The sequence below is a fragment of the Piliocolobus tephrosceles genome, chromosome 2, assembly GCF_002776525.5.
Source record: "Piliocolobus tephrosceles isolate RC106 chromosome 2, ASM277652v3, whole genome shotgun sequence".
NCBI classification, from domain to species: domain Eukaryota; kingdom Metazoa; phylum Chordata; class Mammalia; order Primates; family Cercopithecidae; genus Piliocolobus; species Piliocolobus tephrosceles.
The window spans coordinates 152,588,915-152,604,286 of NC_045435.1; the positions used below are offsets into that span (position 1 = coordinate 152,588,915).

Consider the following 15,372-nt stretch of genomic DNA (forward strand, 5'->3'; position numbering starts at 1 on the left):
AATGGCCAGATTCTATCTCTGGTCCTCTTCAACGAAGCATCATTCAGGAGTTGAAGGGGGAGTTCAGGATGGGCAGCTTGCAGGCTGGAAGGACTCAGACAGTCCATGAACTGCCGGGTCCCTGGGATTCCTCAGAATCTAGGCAGAAAACCATGGCTTTAATAAAGCTGAGAGCAGACATCCTTGTCTCTTGTCCATTTTGATGTTTGTCCTGCCCATCCCTCCCTCACTGAGACCCCCCGGGGGTTATTGACCATGTTTTCAAAGGTTTTTGATCTTCCTTGGTTGGGTTGGAAAGGCCTCTGATGCTTTTCTTCATAAGCTTCTAGCCGGGGGAGGGGTTCTTTCCAGCAGTGCCTGTGACATTCACTGTGAAGAGGCAAGGACAAAACAGTATCAAGTTAAAAAGGACAGAGACTTCCTACCAAGTAGTTGCCCACATCCAGCAGGGGCCTTGCCCCGGGCCCTGTGGGGGTGAGATTCCTCCAGTGAAGCACGAAGCATGAAGCACGAGGGGTAGAAGCTGGCCCACCTGTCATTTGGCTGGGGCTTCCCTCTCCTGCGGGTTCTGCCGCCCCGTGCCTCCGGGGTCACTGCTCATCTCACACAGCACCTGCTTTGCCCTGGGCTGGTATCTTTCCCACTTTCTCTAGAAGAAAGTGGGGCACTCCTTCCTCCCAATCCACGCCCAGGTGTCCAGGGGGTTCCGGAAGCTTCTTTTGCTCCATCATTGCCTTGGCCAAGTGCTGGGGGGTATATGCATACTGAGCCCAACCATTCCCAAGTAAACCCCAGAGTCCTTTTGGATTTTAAGTACTAAAGGCATTTAGAAAGGGGAGTGGGGAAGGCAGTCGGATGCCCGTGCCTCTAGGTGGGGAAATTTTGCCTGTCCCGTGCCTCTCTGCATCTCATTCATCCTCCTGGCTCCCCTGTGAATGGGGTCCAAGTTGTTCCTCAGAGCAGGTGAGAATGTGTGGTGGGGGTAGGAGGCTAAGCTCAGGCAGGTGTGAGGGTTTTCAGGATCAGCTTCTCAGGACCTCATTTTCCGGACTCTGATTGTGGATGAGCTCAGCTCCTACAGCAGCGGGCCTTCTCCCCCACGCTTCTCCTCTGCTCCTCCTTGGTGGTCTCTGCAAATCTTATACCCTGCAAACCTCCCTGCCCGTTCCGACCTGTGTGACAGTGGCCACTGTGTCCTTGATTTGTGTGGAGAGCTAAGGCCGTGCTTCCTTGACTAATACTTCTTTGTCAGGAGTTTGCAGCACCAGCAAGTGGTGTTTAATCAAAGTTTAGAATGAGGCTGGGCGCGGTGGCTCACGCCTGTAATCCCAGCACTTTGGGAGGCCAAAGCGGGTAGATCACCTGAGGTCAGGAGTTTGAGACCAGCCTGGCCAACATGGAAACCCTGTCTCTACTAAAAATACAAAAATTAGCCGGGCATGGTGGCGGGCACCTGTAATCTAAGCTACTCGGGAGACTGAGGCAGGAGAATCATTTGAACCCGGGAGGCAGAGATTGCGGTGAGCTGAGATTGCACTGTTGCACTTGCACTCCAGCCTGGGTGGCAAGAGGAAAACTCCATCTCCAGATAAAAAAAAAAAAAAAAAAAAAAAATTAGAATGAAAGCTCTGGGTTAGGCCTGTAGGGTTATTTGGAGACTTAAATGATGTACTATATCTATATACTATATAATATATATGTACTATATATGCTATATATTTTGAGACTTTACTAATGATGTACTATATTCAGAACACCTTATACACATTATCTGATACAGAATAAATACTAAAGCAGTAACTGCTGTGATTATTTTCTCCTTTGTAATTATCTGTATCCAGACTTACAGGTTAGTTAGTAGTTAGGTACTACGTTGGTCTGGTCTTGAGGGCTCTCTCCCTGACTTGGAGCTACCACCTGCTAGAGTATGACTTTGGGCAGCCGCCTCCTTTGCAGTTGCTGGAGCTAACCACGGGCCTGTCAGTTGGACCCGTGTGAGGCTTCAGGATGGGAGCCGCAGGCAGGAGGTAGCAATCCTGTGCACAGTGGAGTTTCCGTCTTGTCTTTGGTGCCCTAGCAGCTGCTCTTGTCATGTATTGCTGGCAGGGAGACTGTCCAATTGTCCAGCGACTGTGTTAATGAGTTACTCCGGGGGGTGGACACTGCATGGTTGAGCTGAAATAGCTCCAGACTAGGGGTCAGGGGCTTTGACTTCCTGGCTCTGGAGGGCCACTAAACAGCTGTGTGATATCACCTGTTCTGGGCTCTCCTTTGAAAAATGAGGGGCTTGAACTGGGAGGTCTGTAAACTTCCTCCTGTCTTGGACCTTTGTTGTAGCCAATGCAAATGTGCAGATGCTCTTGTTCCTCCCTGAGAGCCATTGTGGGCACCAGTGGGAGTTGAGTCAGAGGGGCGTGACCGCAGCCTCTCTCCCTTCTCAACAATGCCAGGCTTCTCCACCCGCCACCTCCTTTGCTGATGACCCTTTGTGGAATGCTTAATACATTTCCACATTTCCGAGTGCTTCACAGTCACAGTTGGCCTGGGCCAGTGTCTAATGAAGGTCACTTATCACATTCATTCATAGCAGCCTTTTTTTTTTTTTTTTTTTTTTTTTGAGGCAGAGTCTTACTTTGTTGCCCAGGCTGCAGTGCAGTGGCACAATCTCAGCTCACTGCAACCTCCACCTCCTGGGTTCAAGTGATTCCCTTGCGTCAATCTCCTGAGTCACTGGGAGTACAGGCGCCCACCACCATGCCCAGCTAATTTTTGTATTTAGGTAGAGATGGGGTTTCACCATGTTGGCCGGGCTGGTCTTGAACTCCTGGCCTCAAGTGATCCACCCGCCTTGACCTTCCAAAGTGCTGGGATTACAGATGTGAGTCACTGCGCCCAGCCCATAAGCAGCCTTTTAAAATTCTCTCCATGGAGCTTTTCCCGTGAAAGCTGTTAGTATCTGTAAGTCATGAAGGTATTTAACATTTTTTTCTGTGTTGCATCTTATACCTCAAACTAAGCTCTGCTAACATTTTCCTCTTTAGTACTATTATAAGCAGGGGCCTACTTCTTCTGCTGGCTCATTGGGTTTCTCTGTGAGCTGTGAGTGAATCACTGCATGACTTGTGCACATCACAGGACCTGGGAGCACAGAGCCCTATTCAAACAGTGTATTAAATACCAGGGCCTGGGGCCTTTGTTCCTATTTGAAGGTAAACCATTATCGGTTGCACCAAAGATTTCTAGGTGTCATCTTTTGTATGCTGGTGAGAACCAGAGAGCCAGAGAGAGATGGCTATCTGGTGCTCACCATCATACAAAATTGGTTTCTACATTTAGTAAATTTTGCAAATACAATTGGTTTCTGACTTTGGAAGTCCTGTGTTTTGTGATGACACTGTGAAGCAATGTCACAGTTAAACTTTCCTCAGTTAGATAAGTGTGTAAACTCTTTGGTGCTTCCTGCCTTGGCCTGGCCTGCTGCCTGATACCCTCCTCCTTTGCGGAATCTTCCCTAGGAGACCTTTGACAGCGTGGTGCTTCCTCAGTGAACCAGAGCGAGAGATCTCTCTCTCTTCCCCTTCTTACAAGGTCACTGATTCCCTCCTGAGGGTCCCACCCTCAGGACCTCATCTAACCCTAATTTCCTCCTGATACGGTTTGGGTCTGTGCCCCCTCCCAAATCTCATGTCGAATTGTAATCACCGATGTTGGAGGTGGGGCTTGGTGGGAGGTGATTTAATCATGGAGGCTGTTTCTCATGAATGGTTTAGCACCACCCCCGTTGGTACTTTTGTTTTGACAGTGAGTTCTCATGAGACCGGGTTTAAAAGTGTGTAGCGACTGGGTGCGGTGGCTCACACCTGTAATCCTGTAATCCCAGCACTTTGGGAGGCTGAGGCAGGTAGATCATCTGAGGTCAGGAGTTTGAGACCAGCTTGGTCAACATGGCAAAACCCTGTCTCTACCAAAAATACAAAAAATATAGTTGGTGTCTTAGCTGCTCTTGCCATGTATTCCTGGCAGGGTGACTGTCCAATGGTGGTGGCGTGGACCTGTAGTCCCAGCTATTCAGGAGGCTGAGGCAGGAGAATTACCTGAACTCAGGAGGCAGAGGTTGCATTGAGCCAAGATCGCACCACTACACTCCAGCCTAGGCGATAGAGTGAGATTCAGTCTCAAAAAAAAAAAAAAAAAAAAGTGTGTAGCACTTTCCCCTGACCCTGGACCCAAGTCCAGGCACTGTGTGAGATGCTTTGCTCCCCCTTTGCCTTCTGCCATGATTGTAAGTATCCTGAGGCCTCCCCAGAAACCGAGCAGATACCAGCATCACGCTTCCTGTACAGCTTGCTGAACTGTGAGCCGATTAAACCTCTTTTCTTTATAAATTACCCAGTCCCAGGTCTGTCTGTCTACCTTCCCTTCCCTTCCCATTTCCCTTTTTCCTTCCCTTCCCCTCCCTTTCCTTCCTTTCCCTTTCCTTTCTTCCTTTCCCTTTCCTTTTTCCTTTTCATTTCCTTTTTCCTTTTCATTTCCTTTTTCCTTTTCCTTTCCTTTTTCCTTTTCTTTCTTTCCTTTCCTTCCTTTCCTCCTTCCTTCCTTCCTTCTTTTTCTTTCTTTCTTTCTTTTTCTTTTTCTTTCTTCTTCCTTTCCTTTCCTTTCTCTTTCTTTCCTCCCTTCCTTCCTTCCTTCCTTCCTTCCTTCCTTCCTTCCTTCCTTCCCTCCCTCCCTCCTTTCTTTCTTTCTTTCTCTTTCTTTCTTTCCCCTACCTCCCTCCCTTCCTCCCTCCCTTCCTTCCTTCCTTCCTTCTCTCTTCCTTTCCCTTCTTTCCTTTCTCTTCTCTTCTCTTCTTTTCTTTCTTTTCTTGTCTGGCATTCTTTCAAGGTCTTCACTCAAGTCCTTTTAAAAAATTTGATCTGAGGTATCATCAAATCTCCTACAGACACTCTGTTTTGTAATATGTCTTTAGAGTCTCAAATCCTTCCTTCTGCCTCCCACCCCATCAACCCATGTTTTCAAATCATCTTTGTCCTTCAGTCCTCAGTTCAGGATCATCTTCCTTTAAGAGGCCTTCCTCGGTTCTCTGTGCTGGAAATAATTTCTCCTTCACATTCCCTTACCATACTTCCCCCGCTGCCGTGGCACTCTCACATACAGTGTTGTATTACCGACTTCTGAGCGTCTACTCCATGCTTGGTTCAGCTCCCCATCTGAGCGTCATCGCCTGGAGGGCTGGGTCTGGGTCTGGTATGTAGTACACAATCATGGAGTGCTCTGGAAAGCTGTTCTTTTCCTGGGTGGCTGGCGTTCTCTGAGTCTATGATTTTTTTGTTCCCCCTCCTTTAACCTTCTTCACAGAGCGTCCTGAGCCTGTGGTTTCTGAAGACTTCCTCAAAGTCATGTGAGAATTACCTGGGGAAGGGTGGGGTCCCTGTAGTTCCCCTCTTCCTGAGTCCCAGGGGCTGCCCTAGGGATGTCCCACCAGGGCTTATGTAACTGACTTGGGGTCGTGGTTAACCAAGGGAGGGTGGTGGGACGCTGCAGAGGCCAGCTTTTGGCAGAAGTGGGCTTGTGGCTTGTGCTCTGCTGGGGAATTCAAGGGGAGCCTGTAGAGTGGTGACTGTGATGTTTCAGTGCTGATTTCTCATGCAGTCACACAATTGCCATCACCTGGCCCATCTTGGGGTAAAGGTATCCACTGTCCACAAGAAATAGAATTGGAATCACCTATATAACTGTAAGTTTCCCAGTGGTCACAGTAAAAAAGGAAAGATGAGGAAAGATGAAATGGTGAAGTTAAATTTTTTTTTTTTTTTGAGACAGAGTTTCACTCTTGTCACCCAGGCTGGAGTGCAATGGCGCGATCTTAGCTCACTGCAGCCTCCCCCTCTCAGGTTCAAACGATTCTTCTGCCTCAGCCTTCCGAGTAGCTGGAACTACAGGCGTGTGCCACCACACCCGGCTAAGTTTTGTATTTTTAGTAGAGATAGGGTTTTGCCATGTTGGCTAGGCTGGTTTCAAACTCCTGACCTCGTGATCCTCCTGCCTTGGCCTCCCAAAGTGCTGGGGTTACAGGTTTGAGCCACTGTGCCCAGCCTGTGAATTTAATTTTTAAATTTTATTTATTTAAGAAGCAGGGTCTCATTGTGTTACCCTGGCTGGAGTGCAGCGGCATCATCATAGTTCACTGTAACCTCAAGTGATCCTCCTGCCTCAGCCTCCCAAGGAGCAGGGAATGCAGCCATGTGCCACCATGCTCGGATAAGTTTTTAATTTTTTCCAGAAGTAGGCTCTTGCTGTGTTTCCCAGGCTGGTCTTGAATACCTGGCCTCAAGTGGTCCTCCTGCCTTGGCCCCCCAAAGTGCTGGGATATAGGTGGGATCCATTGCACCCAACTGAAATTAATTTTAATAATATATTTTATTTAATTTAGTATATCCAAAATATTTCATCATGTAATAAAAATTATTGAGATATTTAACATTCTTTGTGTGTGTGTGTGTGTGTGTGTGTGTGTGTGTGTATGTGTGTCCTAAGTCTTTAAGATTAGGGATGTCTTACATTCAATTGGGATTAATCACTTTTTTGTTTTGAGATGGAGTCTCACTCTTGTCACCCAGGCTGGAGTGCAGTGGTGCAATCTCGGCTCACTGCAGCCTCTGCCTCCTAAATTCAAGTGATTCTTCTGCCTCAGCCTCCCAAGTAGCTAGGATTATAGGCACCTGCCACCATGCCTGGCTAATTTTTGTATTTTTAGTAGAGACAGGGTTTCACCATGTTGGCCAGGCTGGTCTTTAATCCCTGACCTCAAGTGATCCGCCTGCCTCCCACAGTGCTGGGGGTTACAGGTGTGAGCCACTGCAACCGGCCGGGATTAATCACATTTTGAACAATCAGTAGATGCATGTCATGGGGGCAGCTCTAGACATGTGGTCAGCTACAGTTGGTATTGCTTCTCCCACCTGATGCTCCTTGAAAGCAGGGACCATGTTGTTTTAATTAATTAGGTCCTTCTCTCTACCTGCCTGGTGCCATACTTGACCTGTGGCTGGAGTCAGTGGGTGTGAATTGAGTGGGGGACTCTCTGGCAGAGGGGCAGTGCTGGGCTGGAACTCCTACTGCCCGGAGTCTGGCACAGCTCTGCTTCTAGTCAGCTGTGTGATCTCAGGAAAGGCTGTGTCCTCTCAGCTACAGAGTGAAGTCTTTGGACCATGATCTCCGGGGTTTTGGTTCTGACTTGCCATGAATTGAGCCACAGATCTGGGCAGGGAAGGTGACAGGACTACTGTATCCACCTTGACGTCATTAGTGAGGCAGAGCTTCTGAGAAAGGCCGTGGGGTTGGCTGTACCTGTCCCAGGATGGGCTGGTTTGCCATGTCCGATTCTGGCCAAGGGCTGACGTGTTTATCTCATCCATTGGGCCCAGAACCATGGAAACTGTCCGCTCACTGATTAGGCGCTCACTCCCCCATCGGGTCCACTGCCCTGTCTGGCATCTCTGAGGACCTGTGGGTGCCGGGAGTGAAGAGGCAGAGATGAGCTTGTCCCGGTCCTCAGGATGCTTATTTTTTGAAAGGTAAAATGGACCGTGGGGAGTCCCCGCCATTTCCTGAGGCCTCATGAGGATTCTTTCTCACACAGGCTCAGCTGGAAGCTCAGAAAGCCACTCAGGACTTCCAGAGGGCCACCGAGGTGCTCCGTGCCGCCAAGGAGACCATCTCCCTGGCCGAGCAGCGGCTGCTGGAGGATGACAAGCGGCAGTTCGACTCCGCCTGGCAGGAGATGCTGAATCACGCCACTCAGAGGGTATGAGTCATGGCCGGTGTGCTGTGGGGGTGTGCACGTGCATGCGCGCTGGCTTCCCACGAACGGGAGGTAACAGACTCGACTCCCAGGCGTGCTGCCTGAAAACACTCTGAACATCACAGGTTGTCGCCTTCATGTGGTCTCTTGGCTGCACTTGGTACGAAGCCAGTGCTCCAGAATGAGTCAGCGTCTCTCTGTGACAGCAAGAGCTGTTCTTTCCCTTATGTTGCCTGAGGTTTGTCTGGTTTGGGTCATCCCCAAAGGGTGTTGACTGTGGACTCAGTCTTCCAGAGGGACCTGGTTGTTTTCCGGGGTCTGCTCCCACGGAACCCCAGCATACTGGCGGGGTTTAGAATCTGTGATGGGGAGACCTTGATTAACAGCCCTACGCGGGGGCTGCACTTCGCGTATGTGCTGTCGGAGGAAGGCAGGGCTCATGGCAGATTAGACCAGAATCAGGTGTGTACTTAGGACAGGCCTTCTGGGCTGGGATTCAGGGAGTTGACAGGCACAAAGGAAGCAGACTGCGTGAGATCCTTACCCACGGCTTGGCTGGCTGGGTTTTATGCCATTATATTGGGTTCTTTACCGGCTCCCATGACCACCTCTCTGGCTGCATTACTCAGAGCCAAAAATGGCAGTGCCTTAGTCTGTTCAGGCCAAGACAAAATACTAAACAAAATACCATAAGCAGGGTAGTTTGTAAACAATAGAAATTTATTTTTCACAGTTCTGGAGGATGAGAAGTGCAAGATCAGGACATTGGTAGATTCAGTGTCTCATGAGGGCCTGTTTCTTGGTTCACAGATGACCATCTTTTCCATGTCCTAACACGGTGGAAGGGGAACACGAGCTTATAAGGTCACTAATCTCATTCTTGCGGGTTCCACCCTCATTACCTCATCACTTCCCAAAGGCCCTACCTCCAAATACCCTCACACTGGGGATCAGTTTCAGCGTAAGAATTTTGAGAGGATACAAATGTTCAGACCATAGCAGCTAGGGACAGTTCTTGGCTCAGCAGTACTTGCTTACCCCTGCCTAACTCTATGTGGTTTCTTAGAAGTCATGCAGCATGTTCCTGGATACCTCTTTGCTCTTCCAGGCCTGGCTCCTGGGCTGCCCAGGCTCATGTTCCTGATATCCCCCCACACCAGCCTGGGTCCATTGTGCCCCTCCGCATTCTCTGTCTAGATCCCAAGTGCCTGGAAAACCAATGTAGGACTGGTTTGCTGCAGGGTGGGTGAGTAAGCTGACCTGTGGCTTCAGCAGCTCCAATGAGACCCTGTACAGAGCAGATAGGGGGTTGCAAGAGGTCTTGGTGACTCCTTAAGAAAGCTGTCTAGGGGGCTGGAATAGAAAAGTCAGCAGGTTAATGCCAACAGAATTTCCCTTTTAAATGTCACCTGTCACAGTGGCTCAAGTCCTGGGGGATCTGATAATTAAAGGTGGCCTTGGCCTTCCTTAAATAGAAAACTTGTCACACAAATGACTTCAAGAGTCAAATCCACGTTGACTTTATGCACCTCTGTCTGCAGCCTGAGACTCTTGGCTGTGCTCTGCTTTGCGTGCCTCCTGCCCCCTAGTGGGTGTAATGCTCACGGAGCTGGACATGGGCTGGAAACAGCTTTTTTGGGTCATCTCAAGAAAAATGGAAGGGGTGGCTGGAAATATTAGAAGTTCACAAGCCATAGCCCAATAGATATGAAAAGGACAAAATGTAAGGTAGCATCTTCCAAGAAATTAGCTGAAGGGTCACTTTTCCTTTTCGCCCTTCGTCCACCCCAGCTGGAGACCCATGTCAGCCTATAAGCAAGCATTTCAGAAGTCATTTAATCTGTTCTTTAAAGATAAACCATGCTTCTGCTTTGTGTGTCTTTCATTTTTAAGTGCTAAGGCCCCAATGGATGGTGGGCGACCTCCCAAGGAGTGGTGTCCCCAAGGCCTCCACAGTGTGTAACTCAGGGCATCCGTTCACACCACAGACTTTGGGAATAGCGCTTTTTGGAATTGTGCAGTGCAAGACCTGTGAGACTGTACAAGATGGCCCTGTACTCCTGAGGTCATGAGGATTCCGTAGGGCTCCGGGAGGGTCAGGGAGGGTCAGCTGATATGTGCCTTCTCTGTGGCCACTGAAGGGAAAGGCCCTTTTGGTTTTCTTGGGCTTGGGGCAACCTCTGCAGATTGGCAGGTATTTCGGGTCACATGCCAGGATTTCCACCTCGGAGCTGATGTTCCTCTTCCCAGATCCCTTCACAGTTGCGTAGGCTGGAAATGCCCCTCATCGAACAGTTAAAAACAGACACCAGCAAGAGACAAAGCCTGTGGCGAAGCTTTCCCCCATCACGTCCCTGTGCCACTCAGAAGTTCAGAATACAGAGCAGGCTTTCCGACTGTGATGATGATGCAGAACATAATTCTTTCTCCAGGACACACACTTGCATGGTTGGCTTTGAACCAGCGTCGAGTAACTGGGAACTCTGGACTTAGCATTTCCCCCAGTGGTGCTCGTGTTGACCCCTCCTAGAGCCTCACAGGCCTGGCATACTCAGCCAGCTGAAAGCTGCATGATGAAGGGGCTAGAGAATGTCTCCTCCTTGTCTGCCTTCTGGCTACTCGAGGATGGTTGTTTCCTTAGAGCAAGGGAGCTTCATCTCACCCTCTTCTTCCAAAGTATTACTTTAGGGTCTACTAAAGGAAAATTCTGTGCTCAGAAAGGCCCAGGACTGTCTTTGAAGAAATGGCAGTGGCTTGGACTACACGATCCCTCTAGGCACAGTGGGACACTGGGGTTCCCACGTAACGTGCCCAAGACTATCTATGCGGCCCCTCACATTTCCTGGGGGGACATCAGGCAGCCACACTTGGAGCCGTGGCTGAAGCCGATGTACTAGGAGGTGGCAGGAGCCCTGGTGCGCTCTGTTAGGCCACATGCAGTGCCACAGACAGAGACAAAGGATCAGTTTTGTGCTCTGTGCTGGGGTTGATGAGGACTCTGGAAAGTACAAGTAGCCTGTGGCAGAGCTGCCAAGCCTGCAGTTGAGCAGCCTTCCTTGGGGCACAGGGCCTGGGGTCCCTGCTGCTCCCCAGCTAGGGAGCTTGGGCAGCATAGGCCCCTTCAGCCTTGGCTGTTTTGGCCTTGAAGTAGCCTTTATGGGAAGGTGATAGCTTTTCATCCTCTGAGAGAGGAGGGCTGGCATTCCGGGAGGGAGAAACTGGCTTTTCTGATGTCCGCTGAAAGAGCTCAGACAGAGGAAGCGGGAAATGTGACTTGGAAATGAGAGGCACGAACTGTTTCTGAACTAGCGGCAGGCAGTTGCTGGAGAGGACACCACACAGGGCCAGCCCTTCTCCTGGTCCACAGTGGATATGAGCCTGGGATGGCAGGTGAGGAGCTGCTCAGGGCAGCCTCCCTGACGGTGGTGGGTACGAACCGCCTCCCTTCCACACAGTGGGAAGAAGCGCCTTCTTAGGTCTCATTGCCCAAGGACGCAGTTAAGAATCAGAAAACAGTCTGAAACAGTCAGAATGGAGGTTCTGAGCAGACAGTGAGATGGCCTCCCTGGGCAAGGAGGCCCCTGACTGCAGCTCTGTGATGCTGGAAGAGATGTTGGGAGTGTAACTGAGGGTGCAAAGGTCTTGGAGATTGGAGAGTTGAGAAAGCTGTAACGGGAGGCTGAGGAGCTGTGCCGGGTGAATGTCTACTAAGCAGGTTGGGCCATTCTGCTGGTGTGGGACCCCGCAGAGGCTGTGCTAAGCCAGACTGAAACACCCATTCAGTACCCAGTGGTGCCCATGCAGGAAGGTGCTGGCTGTTTGCTATCTTCTGTGAAGTGACATGAGCAGGGTCCGGGGCTGAGCAGTATCTCTGTGGTCCGTCGATCTTCAGCATCTGACTGCTCCGGAGTGTGGGGTGCAGTTTGCCACTCCTACCCCTGAGCCGCCCTCCTCCTGACTTATGCCACCACACCCGACGCACATCACTGCACACAGCTTATGCCTGATGCTAGGCTGTAGATGGAGAAACTCCTTGATTACCTAGGAGAGGTAACCAAGGCGACATGCTCAGTGACCTTCTTCCTCAAGGCGGGAAGCTGAGTTGTGTGGAGGTATCTTCCAAGAGCTGGAGGGTGTGTGTGTGAGAGAGAGATGGAGTCTCGCCCTGTTGCTCAGGCTGGAGTGCAGCAGCACCATCTTGGCTGATTGCATCCTCCGCCTCCCAGGTTCAAGCTTTTCTCCTGCCTCAGCCTCCTGAGGAGCTGGGACTACAGGTACCCACCACCACACCTGGCTAATTTTTGTATTTTTAGTAGAGACGGGGTTTCACCACGTTGGCCAGGCTGGTCTCGAACTCCTGACCTCAAGTGATCTGCCCACCCTGGCCTCCCAAAGTGCTGGGATTCCAGGCATGAGCCCCATCACACCTGGCTTCACTGGAGATTTTGTATATACATGAGAAGTGGGGAGATAGGGGCAGGATGTGGTAGACGTGGCCTGGTGGGGTGAAGCAGGGGATAGTGACGTGCTGGCCACTTCTTCAGTTTTCACTGCCAATATTGCCATGTGCTTGGAGCTTTCCGAGTGTTTTATTGTAGAAAGCCTGTGCTTCTGCTTGCAGCCTAGAGGCCAAGATAGAATGAGGGTCTGTGTGCAGATGGCGAGAACCTTGCTTCTTACAGGGGACACTTTCTGTACAGGAGCCTCAAATTACAGCTTCTACAAGTCTATTGAAAATGCATTCTGACAGCTCCTTTTATTGCGGCACTATTCACAATAGCAAAGACTTGGAATCAACCCAAATGTCCATCAGTGACAGACTGGATTAAGAAAATGTGGCACATATACACCATGGAATACTATGCAGCCATAAAAAAGGATGAGTTTGCGTCCTTTGTAGGGACATGGATGCAGCTGGAAACCATCATTCTTAGCAAACTATCACAAGAAGAGAAAACCAAACACCGCATGTTCTCACTCATAGGTGGGAACTGAACAATGAGCTCACTTGGACTCGGGAAGGGGAACATCACACACTGGGGCCTATCATGGGGAGGGGGGAGGGGGGAGGGATTGCATTGGGGAGTTATACCTGATATAAATGATGAATTGATGGGTGCTGACGAGTTGATGGGTGCAGCACACCAACATGGCACATGTATACATATGTAACAAACCTGCACGTTATGCACATGTACCCTAGAACTTAAAGTATAATTAAAAAAAAAAAAAAACCTATAAAAAAAAAAAAAAAAAGAATGCAAAGGCATAAGAGTGATACAAAGGAGTTTGGGGACTCAGGGGGAAGCTTGAGAAGGGGGTGAGGGATAAAAGACTACATATTGGGTAAAGTGTGTACTGCTCAGATAACAGGTGCACTAAAATCTCAGAAATCACCACTAAAGAATTTATCCACATAACTAAAACCTACCTGTACCCCCAAAACTATTCACATTTTAAAAAAAAGAAATAGCCTTTTAAATTTTCTTATAAAATATACCATTTGTTTTCTTCCAATTTTTAGAAGTATGACAAGGTCATTGTTTTTAAAAATGGCAAATATGAAAATGCTCCCTTATTTCAGCGGTAAAATTCATTAACATTGGTATAAGTCATCTCAAATTATATGGTACAGATATTTCTACAACTAACTACATACATTGGGATCATACTGCTATTTCATTTTATAGCCTGCTTTTTTACTTTATATATCATAAGCATATTTCAAAATAATAAACATCTGATTAAAATAAAAAAAAAAAAGGTAAACCTTTCATTGGATCCTTTTGTAATAAAACAGTCACCCCCAACATGTTGTCTTTGATGAACCTGAAGGTTTGAGTTTTCATAAAGGTTATACCAGTAAATCCTTAAGTTTACCGCTGTTTCCCCAAGTATCAAGCATGAGATATTTTTAGTGCATTTTGTTTCCTTGTGAAATATCTGGTTTTGGAAGCAAAGGGAAAGGATTCTGTTAGCCCTTTGGTCTTGGTTTAGAAGTCATGTGAGCAAGCATGTCACCTCATGCCAGCTTAGCTCAGTTCCCTCCTATTTTTCTTCTCTTTTATTCTGTGGTTTTTAAAAATTATCTGAAGCACTGAAGCTTTTGTTAAAAGATAAATATTTTTAAGAAGGTAAAAGCATAATTGGGATACAAATATAAAATGTTCTCATGTCAAATATTTTCTATCAAATAAGGAGGGATCTAATGAGATGTTACAATTCTTAAATTCAAAAAAATACAAACTCATAGAAAACCAAGAATGCTGAAATGAATTACCAACAGATACAAAATGGACTATTACAGGGCAGTCAGTAATCCAGTGCATCTGGGACACAGTTCATCTTCATTTCTCTGGAAAAAAAACTCCATTTGCATTACTGTCAGTTTTCTACAACTTACAGGGTTGTAAAATAGCTTCAAGACCAAGTCAGAGATAGCCTGGAAGGGTGTCCTAGACAGGACACCCTGTAATTTTTAATGCCCATATAAAAATCTTTCATAATTTTTCATGGTACCTTTAAAAATCCTATTATAAGTAAAGTATCCTAGCGCTGATTGTGGCTGTTGACTGGAGGAGATGGTAGAACACTGGCAGCTTTCTTCTGTGGCCTTCTCTTTTAACTGTGAACTAAAGACGTGGTGGTACCTCCCTAAAATTGTTCTATGGGGTCTGAGCTGACTAGTGACCAGGAGCCCTCTGGGCTCCTCTCGGACGCTCACCAGACAATAGAGAATAATCCTTTGGCCTAACCTCTACTGTCTCTCTGGTTTATTTTATAACACTGTGAGTGGTAGGAAGAAGACCGGGAAAGAAATCGCAAGCTGCTTATGTGGCCTGAACTGGGGTTTGTTTCCCTCCTTTCTTCAAGGCAGGCCTTGTTCTGAGGTTTTTCTTTAGGTAAGCAAGGAGAGAACATTGCCCATGTCTGTGGGACTGGGCCTGTGAGCTGCTTTTTTTTGGCCATTGAGGGCCCTTGAGTATTGGTTTTGTAACTCATTTTTTTCAACAGACTTAACAAAGTGTTCCCACCAGAACTCTGACTTGTCTTCTGCTCACAAATGTTTGTGTACCTCAAAATCTGATGTGAATGACTGGGTTTTAATTTAATTGCTTAAATGTAAAGTTTGCCCCTTCTGGGTCCTGAGTTCTTCTGTGCACAGCCAACTAGTTCAGAATATTTGGGAAAGGACCAAACAACAGAGTCATGGCTGCTTTGCTGGCTTCACTGCCGTCATGCCTGGTTTGCTAGTTCTTGGTTTTGGTGGTCTCCTCATTAGGTTCCCCGTCTCAGGTACCCACTGCTGCTGTCTGGCCATTTGCCTGCCCATCAGGCCCCTGCCCCAACGTGTGAACGGGAGGAGCTCTAGGTGGCTACTTAGATCCAGGAAGCTGAGAAGAAAGTGGACATCTGTTGAATCAGAAAATAGTTCGAAATTTTCTCTGATTTTTGTTTTTCCATTTTCTTTCTCAGTCATTGCCACAGCCAATTTAGCTATTTAATCTTGCCTCACAAGACCTTTTCAAAATAGATCAATAGGAAAAGAAAACCACTATTGGGAAGTTGGT

General features: G+C 48.2%; 1 protein-coding gene across 2 annotated transcripts in view; it reads left to right on the forward strand.

The window, feature by feature from the left end:
- SH3BP5 (SH3 domain binding protein 5) overlaps positions 1–15,372 on the forward strand; it is a 77,535-nt gene that overhangs the window by 54,103 nt on the left and 8,060 nt on the right. For both annotated transcript variants that reach the window (XM_023207393.1, XM_023207394.2), the window contains one exon: positions 7,640–7,804. In XM_023207393.1, the coding sequence (XP_023063161.1) occupies positions 7,640–7,804 (165 nt within the window). The remainder of the gene's footprint in view (positions 1–7,639; positions 7,805–15,372) is intronic.